Source organism: Amphiura filiformis, chromosome 12 (assembly GCF_039555335.1).
Source record: "Amphiura filiformis chromosome 12, Afil_fr2py, whole genome shotgun sequence".
In the NCBI taxonomy this organism is placed as follows: Eukaryota; Metazoa; Echinodermata; class Ophiuroidea; order Amphilepidida; family Amphiuridae; genus Amphiura; species Amphiura filiformis.
In genome coordinates, this window is record NC_092639.1 from 6,605,905 (window position 1) to 6,628,271 (window position 22,367).

The 22,367-nt window shown below is 38.3% G+C and overlaps 1 protein-coding gene across 1 annotated transcript; it reads left to right on the top strand.

The window, feature by feature from the left end:
- The first annotated feature begins 163 nt into the window (after positions 1-163).
- On the top strand, positions 164-13,092 carry LOC140165722 (MAM and LDL-receptor class A domain-containing protein 1-like). The gene is made up of 6 exons (XM_072189031.1): positions 164-459; positions 1,527-1,673; positions 6,708-6,967; positions 9,040-9,139; positions 9,279-9,344; positions 11,893-13,092. The coding sequence occupies exons 1-6, from the start codon at positions 375-377 to the stop codon at positions 11,991-11,993; spliced, it is 759 nt and encodes a 252-aa protein (XP_072045132.1). The 5' UTR covers positions 164-374; the 3' UTR covers positions 11,994-13,092.
- The last annotated feature ends 9,275 nt before the right edge of the window (positions 13,093-22,367 follow it).

A 22,367-nucleotide genomic window follows, 5' to 3' on the forward strand; every position in this document is an offset into this window, starting at 1 on the left:
GAGCTTGCCTCACTTCTAGCTCGCAAACCAACGGAATAGTCCTAGGTTTGCGGTGTTAAATAGAACACAATGAATTTGGTGTGTCACCCCAGCTCAATCGCATGCAAGACATGGCAATGTGCCACTTGAACGCCTACAAAAACAACAACAAATCCTATATAAGGCTACGAAACTGCAACAATGACTGGGTACAGGTAAACACAGTATCTTGTGATAATAATCTACTTGTTTCCTGCAAAACCACTTCCGTGATTTGACTCGGTCAGACGGAGTACTGTAATAACACATATCATTAAGTGAGACTGATCATCAGTTTAACAGAAGTTATCGAACTATACTGTTGGCCTAGGAGTTATTTATTTTATTTCACAGAAATGTGGTGGCCCAATTCTATTCTTCTTTGGTTATTTTTGATATGGATTAATACAAACAAGCGTACACTAGCACAGACTCTAAATCGTAAGTAGTTTCTTCTTTGTAGACGTTCTTAAAGGAGTGTTTCGTGATCCTAGCATCCTCTTTTTATGTCATTTTTCAGTACATATCCACGAAAAAAACCTATTCCCAAAATTTCAGTTGATTCCGATTTTGAGTTCGCGAGTTAGGGCCTATGCATGATTATGTGTGTTACACTGCTCCATAGACAATGCGTTGTAATTTCGTTCTGGTGCACCAGAACGAAATTCAAATTTCACGATATCTTTGCTAAATGAATTAATCTGCAAGAAATATTTTGTACATAAACATTATGTAGCCAGAGGTTTCCAGTGATATAAAAATCTCAACTTTTTTTGAGAAAAGTGGGGGATGAGGCTGTGGATCACGAAATGCCCCTTTAACATGCTCTATAAATCAAGTGCCACATAAAGTGAGTAAAAAAACGGTATAAATTGAAGATGCAATTATTGATAGATGAAACGATATTTAAAAGGGCATAGGACAAACATGGAATAGGCTTAATAACATTCTAATCATGGAACCACTATGCGAGACAGTTTTGCAGCCGATACAGTAGTGCATATCTTAAGGGTAGACGCGGTATTGTTGGTCGAAGCAGCCAAAATATCGATTTTCACTATCTAAATCAATATTTTGATAAATAACATTTTGATGTTTTGTAAAAGTTCATTCTACAAATCATATATATTGAAAACTTGCTTGATATATTGTTGATAATGAGTTATGTACGTTTTACAAAAGTGTTGTTGTTTCAGCCCTCTTTAGAACATAACTCAAGAACGAACTACAGGAAGAGTTGAAAATCAAGAGAGAGACGCAACGATATATATGTGGTGTTGGTGCAATTGACCCAAGGCCAAAATGTTTCAATGATGCAATCATGCAATACATCATTATCTGGGAATTCCCAAGATAATAATAGATCTGACTGACTTTGTTCTTGTGATTACATTGGAGGGAATTCCCATCTGTCATGCAGGAAGTTTTAAATGTAAACAAAGTAACATACCAAATTAAATACGCGGGTACAACTCTACTGATCTTAAACACTTCTATTACTGTTTCAGCCATATTTGACTGTAATTTTGAGAAAGTATGTTCCTTTGCTCAAGACCAGGCTCCATTAGATGATTTCGATTGGATATATGGCAATGGACCCACAGAGGCACCATTCACAGGACCAGATGCTGATAACACATTTCAAAATGCAACAGGTACTTTGTTTGATCAGTTTGTCAGATTTTGACCTTTTTATATTCATGTACTCGTGAGAGATTATAATTAGGGATGACCAATGAACCATCAACTTGATTAGAACACTCCCATAGACATGCAGGGAGCTCAACTGGGCACTGCTTGCACAGACATTTCTAAATTGATCTCATTCTTTTATTTTTCAATATTGTTCTGTAAAAATTGGGGAAGTTAATGCCAATTATATTTTGCAAATTACAGCAACATAACTTATTTCATTTTCCTGTAAGTGCGAGTCAAAATTGGTCCATCGCCACAGTGCGCTTAATTGCCAGTGGCTGAGTTCAGCACTGCTCAAGAATGGCACAAAATATTCATGTCAATAATTTCAGGTGAAAAACGTGGCCTACTGAGCTGAAATTTGGCAGAGTTGCCAGTAATACCTCTATCATACCCTCTGTAAAAAGGTTAAAATATTGAACAAGTAGATCTCGAGTTACAAATTAAATCACCAGCTTCCCTTTGGAATTTCCATACTCCTTTTGAATCATGCTAAGAAGACACCTTTCTGAACATAATGTGAAGTTTCGTGCTCATTTGATGTATTTTTCACCTGATTTCAACCCTAAACGTTTTCTTATATTTAGGCCCATACCATCTACAACTTGCTGCTGGCTATACCTTGTTTAGAACTTTCAAAAGAAGTACCTGAATGTGCAACCATAACTGTTTCAAAATAGCCCGCGAAAGTCATGCAGGTAACTCCGAGTTCATGTATTGAATTGTTTTGAATGAGGAATACTACGGGAACCAGCACCTTTTGTTAGAAGTCACACATGAGCATGATGAGTGAAGTGGATAACCTCTATTGTTGTGAATGAGTCAATGACCTTCAATGACACTTTAAGATTTAATTTGCATACACCTACTAATTGGTCATATTAAACCCAATAACATCGAAATTTTTGGTTGTGAAAAAAAAGTTTACCTGGACTTAGTGCAATTTTGATTTTGTGCCATATCGGACATCTTGGATAATTTTTGGCAAATGTTCGCTAAATGCATGATTTCAATGCCTCGGTTTGAAAAAAAAATTTATGCCATTGACTAGTTAAGTGCAATTTCATAAGAAACCCCTTTGATACTTTCACAATATGCTTGTGTCATGTTTGCATATATGTTAAACTAAAGAAATATATAAAGGTAAATTAGCTTAGGCCAATTTTGCTCCCAATTGATATTTTTGGACCTTGTCATTTTATTTCGTTCCAATGACCGGTCAGAATGGGAAACTTTGAAAATTCATAATTCGAAAAGTTTTTAACCGATTTTGACCATTTAAACACAAAAATACTTCTATTGATGAGTTCTATCCAGAAAACAATGTTTTGTAGCAATAGGGGCAATATAAAATGTTGATGGTTATCCCTATTATAATAGACATGATAGCAGCATACTAGAAAGCAAATTATGGCATTGTTGTTCTGAATCAGTGCCTGTCTAAATACAGTAGAACTTATTGCGCAACAGGTACCCATCAATTTTAATCTAGATGAGACTGATGCAGAGGTGTGCTGTCAATCAAAATGTGAATTAATGAAACATCAATCCGGTATTAGGAAAACGGACAGTAACTGCAGTATGTTGCACTTTAAATGAAACGGATGCCTTAACACCTAACGCGCTCTGATCACAAATTTCAATTTTCCGTTTTCCTCAAATATGTTTCTACTTTTCTGTAGCTTGTTTAGTCATTTTAATATTAAAACATTAAAAAAAACATTAAAAACATTACCCAAATAATTACAAAAACAAGCAAAATGTGGCATGTATTGAAATGTTAAAAACATCAATTTCACCATTTTACTTTTGAACGCCTGCGTTCTGCTATGTTCAAATATTGTTGCATAAAAAGGTGTTTTAAAAAGAACATACGCTCAAGAGTGTCTGCAGAACACATTTTGTTATAAATTTAGATCGATGGAGCCCATATTTATCAAGCTATGAGTTTTATATCGGATACATATAAATATTGTCGCGTTTAATATTATAAAACTCAAAGCGAGACCAATAAATATTTGCCGTAGAGCATCCAATTTTATCATTATTATGATTTGGATCCAATATTTTTACACACTTGGATTCATCAAAACATAATGATGAATAGTGTTCAGTGCTCAATTGATGAACACCGGTTTTCATTAGTTGAACGCAAACAAACTTCCAATCATGTTGTGTTCCAAACATGAATAGCAGTGTCAAAACGGTATTGCATAAAATGTGTGTAAAAGTGTTGCACAAAATGTTCATTCCTTTAATATCATGAGTTCGTTTCATTTAGACCGTAGGAAGCGGAAATTAAACTTAACCCAAAACTTTGCTGCTGTTATTGCCAGGTACATATATATATATATATATATATATATATCTGTACATTAGATCAAATAACATTGTTTCGAGGTGATAGATACACCAAGCAAATTGCATCAGTGGGACATTATTTAAGTTTGCTAAGGTCCTTTCGGTTAAGTTGTGAGGTGCTTGATCAGAAAATGCCGTTTCATGTAATTTGTCGGACATGTACTACTAGCTGACTAGTACAAAGAACACGGACCGTACAGTGTTAGTAGTGTATTTCATTTACATGTTCATGTTTGTTTCAAGTATATAATAACAGAGACAAATTTTTCCCAATATCCTTCAGAGTTATCAATATCTACCGTGTTCCTGAGTGTTGGTTCATCTATGATGCCTTCCGCGTCACAACAACTAGAAATTGTAGCCAATCATAGCTGAGATTATGGAATCTCAGAGATTCTGGAATTACTGATATCATGGAATCTCGTAGCCAATCATAGGTCTCTTTACCAAAGTTTTCCACACATTTATTATACTTTCTCCGAGGAGAAATTTTTTTTTCCACGAAAACTATTGAATTTATCCACGGAAATGTTTAGACTTATCTCCATGCAGAAATTCAGCAGAAGTTTTCCGGAGTGAATTCAACAGTATACGGTTATCCGGGGAAAATTCATAAGCCAAAGTTATGGTACCGATCGCATTGAAGCAACGGAGCTTATTTTGTCGGGGTGATTGATTTACTCATCAATTTTATACTCGCAAAAGTTGTTAATTTCTCCACGGAGAAATTAATTTTCCGCCAAGAAATTGTAACCAGTAACTCTCCTTATTGATATTAAAATTTGTCGCCAATTAGTCTCTTTACTAAGGTTGTTAATGTTATGCTGATTTCTCCGCTAAGGAATTCCGTGAATTTCTCCATGATAGAGTACTCCATGCAGTCATTACAATTTCTCCGCGGAAAAGACACAGCTTTTCCAAATTCTGAAACTGAAACTTTTGGTAAAATACACTTTAATATGACATAGATGACACTTGATACTGATCGGATGGAATAGCGATCATTGTTTATATCCCTTGCGCCCTATGGAAGCATAATTTCTAAACCCTGGTTTCGACAGCAGAATCTGGAGTTTATCTACCAAACCATTCCATAGTTTTGGTAGCAAAACTGCGATTTAGCTGTACCGAATCTCAGATTTCGCCTTGTGAGCAAATCGGGTTGTGAATCTAAGGTTTTAGAACCCATTTCCTAAGTTTTGGTTTAGCTGGATATATGCATCATAATTATATAGGTTTAGTACTTGTAGGATATGTGTATCATAATTAGATAAACCCCAGACTTTTGCTAATAAGACTAAGGGATGGGTTCCAACACCTACGAAATCGCTCCCTATTTTGAATTTTGCTAGACTGAAGAGTTGGAGAGCAAAACCCCAAATTTGGCTGTCGAAAAACGGTTGTTTTAGCGACGTTTTTGTTTTCGTGTTCGTATCAAAGTGTCATCAACACCTTTGTCCCTATAACCTTTGTCAATTACAAAAAGTGAAAAAAGAGTTGCTTATCAAAACTGTGAAACCAGCACAGCCCAGTATGTTGCGTTTCTTTTGTTTTAGGAACATATCTGTACCTTAGATCAAATGGCCTGAAATGTATCATTGACTGCAGTTGACAGTAAAATACACTGACATGTATGCAGGAATTAAATCATTACACCGGGCCTCTTTACTAAGTTTGTAAATGTTATGCTAATTTCTCAGCCAGGGGCGCAGCAAGAGCATCGGGGCCCATGGACAAGAGCTGACAAGGAGCAGTGCAGGGCCTTTTTAACATCTCCTGTATCAGCCTTTATTTCATTTTCGCTTTTGCTCGGGCCTCTGACTTTGTCCACCCTGTCCACCCGCTTGCTACGACCCTGTTCTCCGCACAGGAATTCAGTGAATTTCTGCGCGGAGAAATTCTATGACAGGGGCCATGTCATTGGAGTACTCCATGTATTAATTACAATTTCTCCGCGGAATACACAATTTTTCCACGGAGAAATGTCTGCACTTTAATATGACAAAGATAACACTTGATACTGATCGGATGGAATAGCGATCATTGTTTATATCCCTTGCGCCCTATGGAAACATAAATTCTAAACCCTGGTTTCGACAGCAGAATCTGGAGTTTATATACCAAACCATTCCATAGTTTTGGTAACAAAACTGCGATTTAGCTGTACCGAATCTCAGATTTCGCCTTGTGAGCAAATCGGGTGGCGAATCTAAGGTTGTGGAACCCATTTCCCAAGTTTTGGTTTAGCCAGATATTTGCATCATATAGGTTTAGTACGATATGTGTATCATATTTAGCTAAACCCCAGACTTTTGCTAATAAAACTAAGGGATGGGTTCCAACACCTACGAAATCGCTCCCTGTTTTGAATTTTGCTAGGCTAATCGGTTGGAGAGATAAACTCCAGATTTGGCTGTCAAAGAACGGAAACCAGGGTTTAGAGACTTTTTTGTTTTCGTTTACGTATCAAAGTGTCATCGACACCTATGCCTATAGCCTTTGTCAATTACAAAAAATAAATGAAAAATGTGTACTATTGGCAGTATCACAAATCAAATCTTCATAAACAAAGAGTTGCCATTCAAAACTTTGAAACCAGCACAGCACAGATTGTTGCTTTGTTTTGTTTTCAGGAACATATCTGTACATTAGATCAAATAGCACATTACGCGGAACGGTAGCCAGAATTCACCTCCTCCCAAGCCAAATTGTCACACAAGGATGGGCGAGACTTGAATTTTTCTATCACATGTCTGACAGAGAAGGGCCAGATCGATTAGGAACTCTTAGTGTAGATGGCTGTGGTTATCCTTTATGGTCAGTGACTGGAAATCAGGGGAATTTGTGGTTGAAAGCTGCTATGACTTTCAAATGTGAACAAGACATGCCTGAGGTATGTGTAATATAACCAATTCTATAATTGGCATTTTCCTGCCGTTGATGGGGTGAACATTGATATCACGTATCATTAAACAACGAAAGCGAGGACAAGAAGGGCGTGATATCGATGTCAACATGGTCAACGGCAGGAAAGTGTAAATCGTAGGAATTGTCTATACATTTACTAAAATTACTACCATTGAAACCAGTAATACGCTAATTTTTGTCTTTCTATCTCCTACCTCGTAAATACTTGTGGTTTCCTAAAAATCCATTAACTGAAAAAAGTTCAAGAAGATACATCCATCGTCTAATACACGGCAAAAATATACGTTCGTGAAGAAATCCTGTCAATACTGTACATTTTGGTCAGAAGAAGCAAATTAAAAAAGGGCTGGCTACATACCTTAAACCCTATATATATAAATAGAAATACTGAGACATATTTTGTAACACGGACTGCGAAGGGTGGGTTGTTGCAACCCCCAAATTTTCAATTATAAACGTCATATACCGTTATATTTGGTACCAATGTATAGCTGTGGGTCTTTTCTATCCAGTGACGTCAAAATAAGTACAAACATTCCCCACATAATATCGCAATGATGTCATCATGTGAGCGCGCCCGTGTCAATTTATGAAATTTTAGCTATGTATAAAAGTATAGGCAAAATTGATTTTCGGCTAAATATTTTACGAACATGCGATTTTCACCAAATTGTCTCCTAAATATAAAAGGAAGTGACTATTTCAACCTAGTTTAGTAAAAAGTCACATTAGAGAATGAATTTGGAGAAAACCTTCTGATAGTTACAAACACTCGCTGAGCAGCAAGACCTTCCCTCTAAGTTTTTAATCCGATAAGCTGATTATCTATGTGTTTTCATGAATTGGAAGACATTCTTTGATGTATTACTGAGCTCAATCATCTGAAATTACTGGAGCGTGAGCCACCCAAGCTGGTGGTTCAGCATAGTATTTTATTAACAGAAGGTTTTCTCCAAATTCATTTCCTAATGAGTAGCTCTTGTAATAATTTTACTACAGCGAAATGAAAATCATTGATCCTACATTCCTACCCCTGGTAAGGTGCTGGGGTAAACATTTTATCACTGAAATGATCCAAAGGATGGATCTACGATTAGCTTATGTCTTTTGGGCGTAAATATGCGCGTTTTTTTAATGACGGATAACAAATCTTAGGGTACCCCCTCCTTCGTAGTTCTAGGGTTAAAGAAGGCTACCATCAAATTGTTGACACGTTTATTTGGAAAATGTATGAAACTAAACGAAAATTATGTTTAACTATATTTTGTGGGAAAATGTGTAAAAGCATTACAAAGATGAGCCGATTTCCACTTGATTGACGCATTTGTCAACCATCAAGCGCTCAGTGGCGACTGTGGCGTGGGGAGAATGGGGTTGAAAAAAATTCTTGAAGTATGTGAATCCATCGCCTTTTGGCGACAAAATAAGTTTATGGAAGAAATGCGCACGAAGCGCGCGAAAATATTTGCCAAAAATGGTGATGCAGCAACATAATATTATTGACACATAGAACTCCCTGTGAGTCACTCATTAGCCCGAGTCCCTCGGCCCGATCTCGAAACAATCAACATGGCGGCATAAAATGGTCGTTTCTCGATTCGGACAAGCACAACATGATGACCGTGCGTAGCAGTTGAACTGTTGAAAGACTGGTGAATCAAGCCTAGTCACTTATTACGAAAAAAATGTTAGCTAATTAACAATCCAAGATGGCTGCCATTTTTCAAGATGACCGCCCTAAATGATAAATCGTACAAAATGTTACAGGATTAAATGGTCATACAAGCAACTTCTGACAAAAAGTTGCAGTAACCTTCTATTAGGAAAAATATTATTAGCCAATTCAAAATCTAACATGCCTATCATTTTTCAAGATGGCGTCCCTAAATAACAAATATTAATGTTACAAAGGATCAAATGGTCATATGTAGCTTGAATCACATTGGGCTCAATTATGGACCCAAAATGGAATAATCAGCAGTACTACCACTCTCCTTCATGATTACATTTGTCTGGTAACATTGTTTTTGTTTACAGCTCGTCTTTGAAGCAATACGTGGAGGTAGAGATAGCGACATAGCCATTGACGATATCATCATTTATGATGTTATTGGTGATCCATTTTTCACAACTGAAGGTAAACTTTGATAGTATATTTTAATGATATTATGTGGAATAGAAACACTAATGGTTCAGAGGTTATACAAGATTGTTACAGCAGATCGAACAATAAACCTGAATTAATACTAAACGAATGTTTTTTCTGCATTGTCCAGGTACAACGTCTGCATTATCAACTAATCTTGGTGAATCAGAAAACGATGGTCCCGTGTTGACTACATGTAAGCAAAAGTGTACATATTTTATATTGAACACAGGACAACCTATAATTATTTGATTTGTATTCACAAACACTATTGGTTTCATGTTATTTTGGAGGATTTATGATAAAGCTATCAGGAAACATCATAGTAAACTGTTATATTTCAGAGGAAATAACACGCATCTGCAATACATACGACTATCAAGTCCTGGTGCCAATCTCTGGAATATCGCTGACGTTTATATTATACTTTGCATGTTTCTGCGATGTTTTCGCCAAAATAAACTTTTGGCTTATACTTTGTACACTGTGGAGGTGATGATTTGCTGGGAAAAATATTTCAGCAAGCATTTAAACACTCAACGAGATGAAAAAGTCACCACACCATTTCGGAACCTGCAGTTACAACACCCCAAGTATACCTTTCACAACAGACGAGATGGAACTGAGAAGGCCATCAAGATCTTGAAAAACAATAAAGCTTGCGGTTGAGACAAAGTGGCTGCTGAAACTTAGAAAGCGGGCGGACTTCCGATGAGACAGACAGCTTTTAATGACAATAAACGCAACCTGGTTAGCATACTGCAGTTACTGTCCGTTTTCCTATACACAATACACAGTGCTCTTACCATTGACGCGTAACCTCTACAAATAGCGTGCGTTAGAAGTATGGGTAATTGCCTAGTTAACGTCGCTGTGTGAAAAATAACCGGCCAATATTAAAAGTACTCTTCTAAAATTCTAGAAAATATAGTTTTGTAACATGTCCTAAATTTTTAGCTAATTTAGATGTTTGGAAATATTCGTACTTTGGTGTTTTAGGAAGGATATGTAAACGACAGATAACACCAAAAATATGAAGAAATTATTTCCAAACCGTGTTAAGTCTGCAAACCACCATGCTTCTCATTTTCAAGAACGCTGGTTAACAATAAGCAGAGTATTGTCTCATTTCGTAAACAAAAGCCCACACAGAATTGTTCTCTAGCGTTCGCTTTATAATCGTTCACCCAACTGAAACTATAATACCAGCGCATTGCTCCATTGTACATGTAAAGCAGAAACATATGTTGTGTGTATTTAACCAGAGAAGATATGATTTAATCAGTTGAGCTGTTTTCAATGAGTGTTATCTTGGTTTAATAGCTTTTAATGGGGTTTAAGTCCTGCAAAGGTCGTGGTGAATTCTACTGTAGACATGACTGCATCATGGAAGGTAAAACCTTTGAAGATTGGAGCAAAGTCATCATTACAACAGTATTTAAGAAAGGGTATAAGCTAGACCCATCCCTCTACAAAGCAATTACCCAACTGTTGGATATAGTAGCCTACTATATCCTTCATATAGTAGTAGACTACTATATCCCTCATAGAATCCAAGAGACCATAGATAACTACTTGATGGAGAAATAATGTTGTACCATGCTATAATCCCATACACAGACGCAGTGTTTGCCTTTGTTGTACTACAAGTTATTGACAAGACGAGAGAAAGACGTCTGACGAGAAGCACTGTGGGAGTGGACATGTATCCGGGGAATAGTTTGGCGATGATGTCCGATGTACCCAACCACCGTCTCCCTCTCCAAACCAACTACCGTCTCGCCTTGATTCTTGCAACTCCATCCTGTTTGGCTTACCATTGCACGAGATCAACAGGCTCCAGCGAGTGCAAAACACTGCCGCTAGACCGGGCGCTAGACTTGTTGCCAGGATATCGCGCCATGAACACATCACTCCTGTTCTCAAAACACTCCATTGGCTCCCTATACATGAAAGAACAATATACAAACTGCTTCTCCTCACCTATAAGGCTGTTCACGGCATGTCGCCTGTTTACATCGCTGAAAACATCTTGCTTTACAAGCCTAGTTACAATACCCGGTCGTCATCCAAACTGCTTCTAGATTATACCCCGGGGATTATACTCGCAAGTCATCCACCAAATACTATGGTGATAGAGCCTTCGCTACTGCTGCTCCACCCTTCGGAACAATCTGCCTTTCACTGTTCGCTCTTCACCAACTGTGACAGTCTTCAAGACGCGGCTAAAAACTCATTTATTTTCTGTGAAATACCTGCAAGTTTAATTCATGTGTTTTTTTGGGTGCAATTGTGTCGATGCTGGTCATCTTGACTCTGACTTTTTATCTGTTTTTAGCTTGTTTTTTTTTTATTATGTTCTTACTTGCATGACTTGTGTATATATTGGTCTTGCATATTTTATCACTTTTGTCTAGGATAAATTTCTGTAGTGGGATAAGATTTTAAAAATGCTCTCTGTGTATTTTATATATCTATTTTGCTGTTGTAGAGTAAGAGTTTACTGTAAAGCGCACTGAGACCTTGTTACTTGCGCTCTATAAATGCCTTTTTATTATTATTATTATTATTATTATTATTATGGAAAGATCAAGTACAACACAACATAGGGGTGCCACTGCCAATGGACTTATTTAAGTCAAGTATTCAAAAGTTGTACACAGCTATGAGTTCCCGAAAAAATCAACAACGTAATTCACATAATTGATGAAATTATTTAACTCCACTTTCTGTTTTTCTTTCAGCTATGCTTGTAATCGTCGTAGTGTTTTCAGCGATTGGGTTTATATTACTCCTCTGCTTGGTATCGGCCGTATTTAAAAAGGTGGTAATGGACAAATTATGATGGGTTTGAAAGAACTTAAAAACGCCCGAAGACCTCGAGCACATGGCCGTTTGTGTGTTCTTGAAATTAGATTTATCTGTAAGCTATTATACTTCTAAGTTTTCACTTTTCACAAATCTTAATTACAATATTGACAAGATACAAATTGGCTTTAAATTTATTACGTTCAGTTGTTGCATTAAAAACAGAAAGAAGATAAATCATAATCATAAAAAACAAAGTCGTTGCTTTGGAAAGTGCGCTCCACATTATTGGTCAAAATAATAGTCGCTAGTAAATTGAGCATGATATATGTTGTTGTTGTTGTTCTTGTTGTTTAAATATTTTATTTTCTGTTCAATAAGGTACTCTAATAACTTTGTAAACGGTATACATTGTATACATCTACATTGCTTATACGTTACTTAATATTAGAAAGCTACACTTTGGGGTAGATGATGGCTCATTAAAATCAAATTAATTACACTTGACACAACGGATCTCAATTACATTAAGACTTCGCTTCTGACTGATATCGACGGCTATGTGTATGATGGGTCCAGGCCCCAAGCCACGGGGGTGCGACGCACCTCTCCCCAAATTTGCAAAAGTATACAAAAAGTCCCAAAATTTAAGAATTTGCGAGAGTAGCGAGCCAAAAAATTAGCTTTCTAAAGCTTTTTTGATCCAAAAAATGGCCAAATTTGGGGAAGAAAGTCCTTTTTTCACAAAATCCCCCCTTGGTAAAAAGTCCACTTTTTTAAAATCAGCACCACCACCCACCAAAGCCACCCCCCACACACACACACACCCACCTCCACAAATCCTGGGTACGGGCCTGGATGTGTCTTACAAGAACTGATCTTTGTGTCTCTCTATACTATACGTCGATGCAGAAAGCAATGTTAAAGGCTTTTGTAATGAGTTCAAATAACTTACCTTGCTAGGGTCCTCGGGCAACTTTCATCTTAATTCAAATGTACTGTTTTTATACTACTACCCTATCATTTATTCCTTGTCAAACTATTTAAATTATCCTTAATAATCATTTGCAGTAGTTCATATATTAATATATTTGTATATTTGAATTTGAATGTCAATAAAATCCTAATTTGCTAACAACGAAGTGATTCCTTTAATAATTTTAGTCCTCTATTCCACCAATGTGCAGTGTAACGTGGTAATAAACACAGGATGCTGGTAATTCTGTCTTCTTGAGTAGAGCATCCCATGGTAGCAGTGTCTGCATTGAAGATATTCTCGCATGTTTGTGAACATAAGAGGCTACACACAATCCTATGTTTATATGCAGGTTTTATTGCACAAGTGGTAGCTAATCAGCAGAGCTCAGTAGGTGTATTCGAAATTTAGTGAGCATTCCTCCCGAAACCCGTATCTATTTATTATTTGTATACACCCTGACATAGACCTGGTGACGTGGAAGACACACACTAAAAATGAAAATTAACATTGACATTTAATAAACGTATGATATTGAAAAATAAAACCGACCCGTCTAATCCTACCAACACTATAGCCTCTTAACCAATTAATTAATATCTGACAAAAAAGGATGGGACATAATTATGACGAATCTGACCGCTGTTTGGTCCTATAGAAATGCGAGTCATCATTTATTAACTAAATTAAAACATTGAGGGCGTTATTCATTTTAATCCTAATTTGCATCGTCAATTTCTAACAAACTAATCAACAATTTGTGAAAGTAGATTAACATGTAAATGAAAAAAAAAACATTAGTAACGTATACTTACTTACTTACTCTTACTGACTCCGTCGACTCTTGCTGTCGGGCATCAATGATGGCTCGCCATAACCGCCTGTCCTGCATGCTTGTCTCAATTTCTGCCACTGTATATCCTGTGTCTTGTTGAAGCAGGTCCACAAAGGTCTTCTTGGGACGTCCTTTGGTTCTTTTTCCTTGTGTGGGAACCAGATCAGATGTAATCCTCCCTTTGGCTCTCTTACAGTGTCTTGCAAACCGTAGCCGTCTTGTGCTGATTTTCGAGGTTACATGTGGAATGTCCCTATACAATTATTCCTTATTGGTCATATGCATTTAGTGCTGATCGTAACATTTTTGTATAGGATCTATCCATTGATTTACCAATTTTCTTGGATATGGTCCAGGTTTCACAACCATACAGCAGGACGCTTTCTACAGTGGCTTGGAATAGGTGCATTTTGAGGTGTCTGGGTAAGGAAGATTTCCAAATTAAGCTTGTTACAAGCTTTCCATGCTATTGCCTTTCTTACTTTGATGTCTTGCTCAGTTCTCCTGACCCACGACTCCAAGTACTTGAAGTCTTTTACTTCTTCCAGTAAGCTGCCATCCTCGGTTTGGATTTCAACATCTGTTGAATGGTTGTACACCATGAATTGTGATTTCTTCGCATTAATGTGTAAACCCACGCGAAATGCAGCATTTTCTACGTTTTTGAGCAATTCCTGTGCTTGGTTGGCAGTATCAGATAGTAGCGCAATGTCGTCTGCGAAGTTAAGATCAGTTATGTTCAGTAGACCAACACCTCGGCTTTTTCGCCTAATCCCTCCTCCCTGCCGTCTATTGCAGATCTGAGACAATAGGTTACATACCACTAATAGGCCTGGGCGATACATGGAAATACGACGAGTATATAGCCAAAAAAAGTACTTTTTAGGGTTTGATGCTTCAAAATGGTATATTTTCTCTCATTATGGCATTTTTGTTGTAATAGTACCAAAATTCATACGCACGGCTTCAGTTTTTAATAAATATTCGCCCTACCATATTGTAACTTTCAGCTTCGAGGATGAACAGATATGGTGCCAGCGTATCACCTTGTAGCACACCTGCTAAAATTTCAAATTCATCTGTGTCACCATCTGGGGTCATCACTTTAGCCTCTGTACCCTGGTAGGTGTCTTCAATTGCATTCACGATGATATCTGGAATGCCATAAGCTAAACATGAGACAGTTTTGGCTTAAGGTGATATGGCGTAATATTTGTTGGGTTTTCACAATCACCTTGTCATCACTGAGGTAATTCTTTATTCCGGCTGATACGGCGTCTTCATCTGGCAATATAGGCAGAGGTTTTATGATTGCTACGTAGAATTCTACACAGAACGAATAAAGAAAAAGAAAGTGAACGAAGTATATTGTGGTGAAGAAACCTATTCAATACCCAAATCTAATCATTACAATGAAGATTATTATTATCATTAATCATAATTATTATCATTATTATTCAAATATCATTTGAGTTTATACGCTCCGTGCCAACTGTTGACATTGGTGCAACTTTTATATACTGAGTATATATAAAAGCTTGTAAAATGCTAAATGCTAGAGTGAACAATAGCCCAAGAGGAGTGACACAAGTCACGAACTTTAATATATAGGCACCTAGACACTATAAAAAACCACATTGGCCAATCAGTGGTTCACAGCAGCTTAGGAACAACAAGAGTGAAGGGGTACAGTAAGTTAAGCATCAGACACATGAAAGGAGATGCATATGCACTCTGCTCTTGAAGGATGGTGCGCCGTTGTCAGTTACGGTCTCCGACTACTTCATCTGGTAGGCTATTCCAAACGTGAACTGCAGTGTGAATGAAGGTCATGCCAGTAGATATGTCTCTAGAGACAAGGCGTGGACAGGCTGGAGCGGGAAGCAGCTTTTGACTACAAATGCTTTGGTAGCAGCGCCTTCAGATCTGGTGGGCACAAGCTGGTGTGCATTTTGTAGAGGACTGTTGCTGCAGCAACTTGACGTCTTTGATGGAGAGATGTGATATTCACCTCTGTAATCGCTTCCCCTTCGCTCACATCTATGATTCGAAGGACCTTCCTCTGGATAGAGTCTAATAATCCTAGAGTGGTGGCGCTGGCACTCATCCAAGACAGGGAGGCGTATCCCATCACACTGCGAACTTGGGCCTTGTAAACGGTTGCTCTGCCTCTCACATCAAATTGTTTGCAACTCTCCTCAGAGCGCCCAGCTTCTGTCCTGGTCTGGATTAGACGTTGGATATGTGCTTTGTCCAGGTCAGTTTGCTGTCAACTGTGACTCCCAGGATCTCCAGCTCCTCCTTCGCAGCCAGTTTGGTGGTACCAAACAGAAGATCTAGCTTGGTTGGATTCCTCTTTCTTGATATTGTCATTGACTTACATTTTGATGGCTCGAAGGTCACCTTCCATCTGTCTGCCCAGATCCTCATTTTCTCCAGATCTTTGGTTAGGGTAACAGTAACTGCTTCAGATGTCTCTAGATGTAATCTCGCAAAACAAGGTTGAATCATCTGCGTAGAGGTATAGATGGTTTACACAGTCATCACCCAGATCATCAATGAAGACAGAGAATCATATGGAAAGGTTTCTATACAAAAACGATTCTCTTATAAACCATCATGCGCACAGTTTCCACCTCGATACACCTGAGCAGACATTTTCGTCCAAGAGCTTCCAAGCAGAGAACAACAAACAGTCTCTGATTACACTACACGGTTGAGTGCATAGCAATATGAGAGATGTGGAGCTTCTAGCTGAAAATAGGCCTCTTTGATTGGTTTTTGTCGAAACCTCAAGTGTTCCCTTCATCCAATCAGATTTTTTTATATCAAACGAAACCTAACACTTCCCCCTAAAAACCCTTTTCGTCACTAGGTCAACAGATAACACAATTCAATGTTATAGCAAGACGAATGTGGTAAATCTGTTGAAAACTACCTATCCAAGCACATTTTTGACCAAACTGTAGGTTTTAAAAGTCAAAACCTCAAGTGTTCCTTACAATATTTGTCAAATTTTATGTCATTAAATGAAAAAAAACAAAAAAACATTTTCGCCTGTTTTGTCATACGGTTGTAAATTCAATGAACTATGACTTTGCTAAAAGAGCGCTTACAAATTGATATGAAAAGTGGGCCCAATATTGACCCCTGGGGAACTGATGCATTGATGGAGGAAGTACTTGATGACTGGCCAGATAGGGCAACTTTGATGGAACGATCTGTCAGGTAGCTCCTTATCCAGATGAGCAGCTTGCCGGATATTCCTTTTGCCATGAGTTTCGAGCAAAGGCCATTATGCCAGACCGGGTGCCAGACCTTATCAAATTCTCCTTTGATGTCCAGGGCAATCAGCCGCACTTCGTTGCATCTGTCCAGGAAGTTGGACCACCTTTGAGTCAGAATGGTTAAGATGTCAGCTGTGCTGTGGTGTGGCTTAAATCCAAACTGTCTATCTGAAATCAGTTGGTTTCCAAGGAGGTACTTCTGAAGTTAGTTCTGTACAACAGCCTCCCACCTTGCTGATAATGCAGAGCAGAAAGATGGGAGATGGATTAGACTTCGAATCTCTCTTGTGAATAGGGATGACAGATGCAGTCTTCCATTGGCTTAGGAAAACTCCCTTGGAGAAGCAAAGCTTAAACAGCATGCTGAGTGGTCTTACAAGTTTTGCGCTGCACTCCTTCAGGACTCTTGCAGGGATTTCGTCAGGACCAGTAGCTTTATCTGGTTGCAGATTCCTGAGCCACCTTGAATGAGGGTTCGTTGCTCCTGTGTCCATTTCCAAGCATTTTTGATCAGATACGACTTACGGCTTTACGAAACGAAATTCCTTAAAATTCAGGCCACGGCAGAGTAACATTGAAAAGATGGGCATTGTCGATATATCGGTCTGACATCTCGCTAATATATATATATGGACTGATTCAGACACAAAAGGAATCGTAGAACGTCTTGATCTTAAAAGGATTAATTTCAACGACCAACTTTTCTGATCCTCTCTCTCCCTCGGTAAATCTACACTACATTTCAGGTTCGCGCACATCAGTTTTACAAACCTTTCTATAATATCAATGCATTATAAATCACCAACTTTAAACCGTACCCCCTTGTTGTTGCAATAAGAGTGTCTGATATGGGAGATGTAGTAGGGACTCCGTCTACCATACGCCGATGTAAAATAAATTTGTATTTATTGTCCAACAATGGTTCCTGACTGAAGTTGCATACGGTCAGTTCGCGCTGAATTCTTTGACAAGTAAACATATTAATTAGTGCCTAGATGTGCATGGATTGCCCATTAGACGCTGACTATCGCCATCACTAAGTTCTGAAAACCTTTAATTCCAGTAGCATCAAGGACACATAATGTTCGACGTAGTTCCGTAAACAGATGCATCAGTAGGATTGTAGATAATATTGGTTATAGATTTTTGTTTGTCAAATCCAATAAATATTTACTCACTGACTTGAGCTTCCGCCATCCAGGCTGATGGCTTGATCACAAGTGATCTGGTCCACTGCATTTCCCGCGGTGTTTGGATGCAATCTCATCGGATCCAAGTTTGTTTTAGCAGTGGATCATATACGTGACTCAGAGAGAAAGAGCCATCATCGCGGTTGAATGCTTTGGCCCCTTCTTGCGGATCTCTAGCGGATGAGATGATGGGGATATACATCGACGATAGTGATATTTTCAATTCACATGATGTCGTTTCTCTATTGACTAACACTCCCATAGAAAAATGTCTTGACATCATCAAGGAACGGCTAGAAAACGAGAAACCCTCAAAGACAGAGCAAAATCTAATACTGAAGACATTATCGAGCTCTTATCCTCACAGCCACGTATTGGCTTTCGTGGACAATTTTTTCGTCAGATCTTCGGTGCAGCCATGGGAAGGTCAGGTCAGCGTAATCGTGGCTAATCTTTTCATGTAGTGGTTAGAGAAAGAGGCTATGATTGTAAGCCAAAGTACTGGAGGAGATATGTTGATGATGTTTTGGAGATCATTCAGAAAGATACTACACTTTAAGCTTACAGAACACCTCAACACCATCGACCCTACGGGCAGCATTAAGTTTACACATGATGAAGAAGACCAGGGGAAATCCCTTTCCTGGATACATTAATAATTATTGTTCACAAGTACGACGGTTCAGTAAAAATGCTCGTGTACCGTAAAAAGACACATTCGGATCAGTATCTCAATTTCAAGTCTCAAAACCCTCTCCACCAGAAGCTCGGTGTAATTAAAACGCTCATGGACAGAAAGGATAACATATAGACAAAAGGGAAGAGGAACGAAAGATCAAGAACGCGTTAATGGAATGTGGTTACCCCAAGTGGGCGTTCACCAGAGTCAAACATCAGATGAAAGCGAAAACCAAAGAACCAAAAACGTCTAAGAAAACCGACGAAACTCCTTCAAAGGCATGGTGGTTATCGAAGGACTGTCTGAGCAACTCCAAAGGATTTTTCAAAAACATAAAATCTTAACAGCTATGCGACCAACAAACACACTCAAAAGCATATTTAGTGATAAGTCGTATGTTGGGGAACAGGAAGGCAATTCGACGTTCGTTTAAAAGAACATCAAAACAAAAAGATTCAGAAACGGTTAAAAATTCAAAATTCACCAGGGCAAATAGAAAAGCGTCAACACCCGAACAACGTAATTCGGTAATCAGAGATCACGTCGCTCAAGAAAGCCTTGGGAGGGGGTCAGCCCCGGGGGGTCAGCATATTAGACAAACACTCAAATGCCAAATCAAGAAGAATCGGAGAATCAGATCCGCAAGAAGGGGGCCAAAGCAATCAACCGCGATGACACCTCTTTCTCTCTGAGTTACGTATATGATCCACCGGGATGATCCACTGCTAAAACAGACTTTGATCCCGGGACTGAGATTGTATCCAAACACCGCTGGAAATGCAGCATAGTGCAGTTTTGTCCACGGCAAATTCACCGTGACCTTTTCAGCCATAAACCCGCTTAGTGAAGATTAAACCGAAATATGCAGTACTAAACCATTATAGTAATCGATTGTCCAATGCACATTTCTTACCACGTGATAATATTAATCCAATGAGCGATCGAATTGTCCGCTACGGTCGACTAATCCAATCGATAATGACGCTATTGACATGTACGGGTGGAGCTCCACTGACTGAGTTTTGGGGATTTTTCACTGGTTTGCTATCATTTACTCATCAAGGCGCTCCACCGTTATTATAAGGACTATGCTAATAATTTAAAAATTGACATGTAGAAAATCAACCATACTTGATTGACAGAAAGTACTAAATTTGTACCTTACGGTTTGGTGACACTTCTCTTCAAAACGTCACCAAGTCAGGGCGGCCCGGTGAAGCAAAAATGTGCATTGGATTAACACAGGAGTTTGGATAAGATGGTAGATTTCCTTTCTCATACAAATGCATGCTCCCCCGTTATTAAAGCTTGTACCGGATTAAAAATTCAGATATTTTGAAACGAATAAGTAATTGAAAATAGAGCAAGTACTAAAAACTGAGGCAATAGTCTAGGACCAGTGTTTACTCTCTCTGGAAATTGGGTGCGCCAAATGAAAAATTTTCTTCCCAAATTTGCCCAATTTTGGCTCAGTAATTCCCCAAATTGACTAATTGTAATACAGCATTACAAATTTATGTGGGCCAAAAATAATTGTCACTGGGCCAAAATTGAGACATACGGCCTCTGAGTAAACACTGTCTAGGACCATGATTAACAGAGCTTTTATACTTTTTGATATATGACGCTAACTAGTTCATCTCCTATACCCACAGCACAGCGCTACTAGTACGGGTCAATTACCTATGTGAGTGCCCCTGTGTTGTGTAACTGCATGATGGTGGACCAGATCACTTGTGATCAAGCCATCAGCCTGGATGACGAAAGCTCAAGTCAGTGAGTAGGCTAAATATTGATTGGATTTGACAAACAAAAATCTAACCAAAAGGTCGACGTTAGCAATCGCCATTCCTGTCTCCCAGTTGCTAATAGAACTCCCTTATGAACTCTGACAACAACATTGGCTATGTGCGCCAGGTAAAGGGTTTGTTTAGAGAAAAAAAATGGTCGGACGAAGAGCACTAGTCTAGTTGCGGATGTTGCAGAATTCATTCGGTTCAAAGCTCCAAATAGTTATATCATGTATAGTACTACATGTAGTAACCTGGTTGCAGGCTGAACTGCCGACTTGCCAATAGGACACAAGTGTATCTGTTGAATAAATTAAGTAACTTGAGAACACTTTAGAATAACGGAATTCAACACGGATATTTCATCTCTTCAATTAAAGTAAGCGTTGAATTATCCAATGCTCTACTCGTCTTATAGACTATGGGGGTCCTCTAATATTTTTTATAGAGGAAAGGACATGATGGATGGAAACTTATGAGTTTAATTCAAATCATGAGGCATCCGTATTTGATTGTGAAATGATAATAGGCGCAACTAGTTTATTAACACTCTTCACGCGGGCAGTTGTCGACTGCAGACGACATGTTTCCAAAAAATTTTTAAAATTCAAAAATTTCAGAAATGTAAATTTTCATGACCGTATTTGGAATCAGCATGAAAAATGCATTAAAATGAGCACAAACAAGCCTAGTATTGGTTCAGTAGTTCTTAAGATAGTTCTTGATATTTTGAGAAAATATTTCAAAACTTCAACTTTTTTCCGTTGAAGCGCATGGCTATAGCACGCAGAGCATTAACAGGCCTATAACCTTTGTTTTCCAAGCATTTTTGATCAGATACGACTTACGGCTTTACGAAACGAAATTCCTTAAAATTCAGGCCACGGCAGAGTAACATTGAAAAGATGGGCATTGTCGATATATCGGTCTGACATCTCGCTAATATATATATATGGACTGATTCAGACACAAAAGGAATCGTAGAACGTCTTGATCTTAAAAGGATTAATTTCAACGACCAACTTTTCTGATCCTCTCTCTCCCTCGGTAAATCTACACTACATTTCAGGTTCGCGCACATCAGTTTTACAAACCTTTCTATAATATCAATGCATTATAAATCACCAACTTTAAACCGTACCCCTTGTTGTTGCAATAAGAGTGTCTGATATGGGAGATGTAGTAGGGACTCCGTCTACCATACGCCGATGTAAAATAAATTTGTATTTATTGTCCAACAATGGTTCCTGACTGAAGTTGCATACGGTCAGTTCGCGCTGAATTCTTTGACAAGTAAACATATTAATTAGTGCCTAGATGTGCATGGATTGCCCATTAGACGCTGACTATCGCCATCACTAAGTTCTGAAAACCTTTAATTCCAGTAGCATCAAGGACACATAATGTTCGACGTAGTTCCGTAAACAGATGCATCAGTAGGATTGTAGATAATATTGGTTATAGATTTTGTTTGTCAAATCCAATAAATATTTACTCACTGACTTGAGCTTCCGCCATCCAGGCTGATGGCTTGATCACAAGTGATCTGGTCCACTGCATTTCCCGCGGTGTTTGGATGCAATCTCATCGGATCCAAGTTTGTTTTAGCAGTGGATCATATACGTGACTCAGAGAGAAAGAGCCATCATCGCGG

Bases quoted from the DNA above. Each gene is read 5' to 3' on its own strand.
- LOC140165722 (XM_072189031.1), top strand. From the start codon at position 375: ATGTGGTGGCCCAATTCTATTCTTCTTTGGTTATTTTTGATATGGATT. The intron at 1,674-6,707 runs GTACTTTGTTTG...TTTTGTTTTCAG, and splicing joins CACATTTCAAAATGCAACAG to GAACATATCTGTACATTAGA. The intron at 6,968-9,039 runs GTATGTGTAATA...TTTTGTTTACAG, and splicing joins GTGAACAAGACATGCCTGAG to CTCGTCTTTGAAGCAATACG.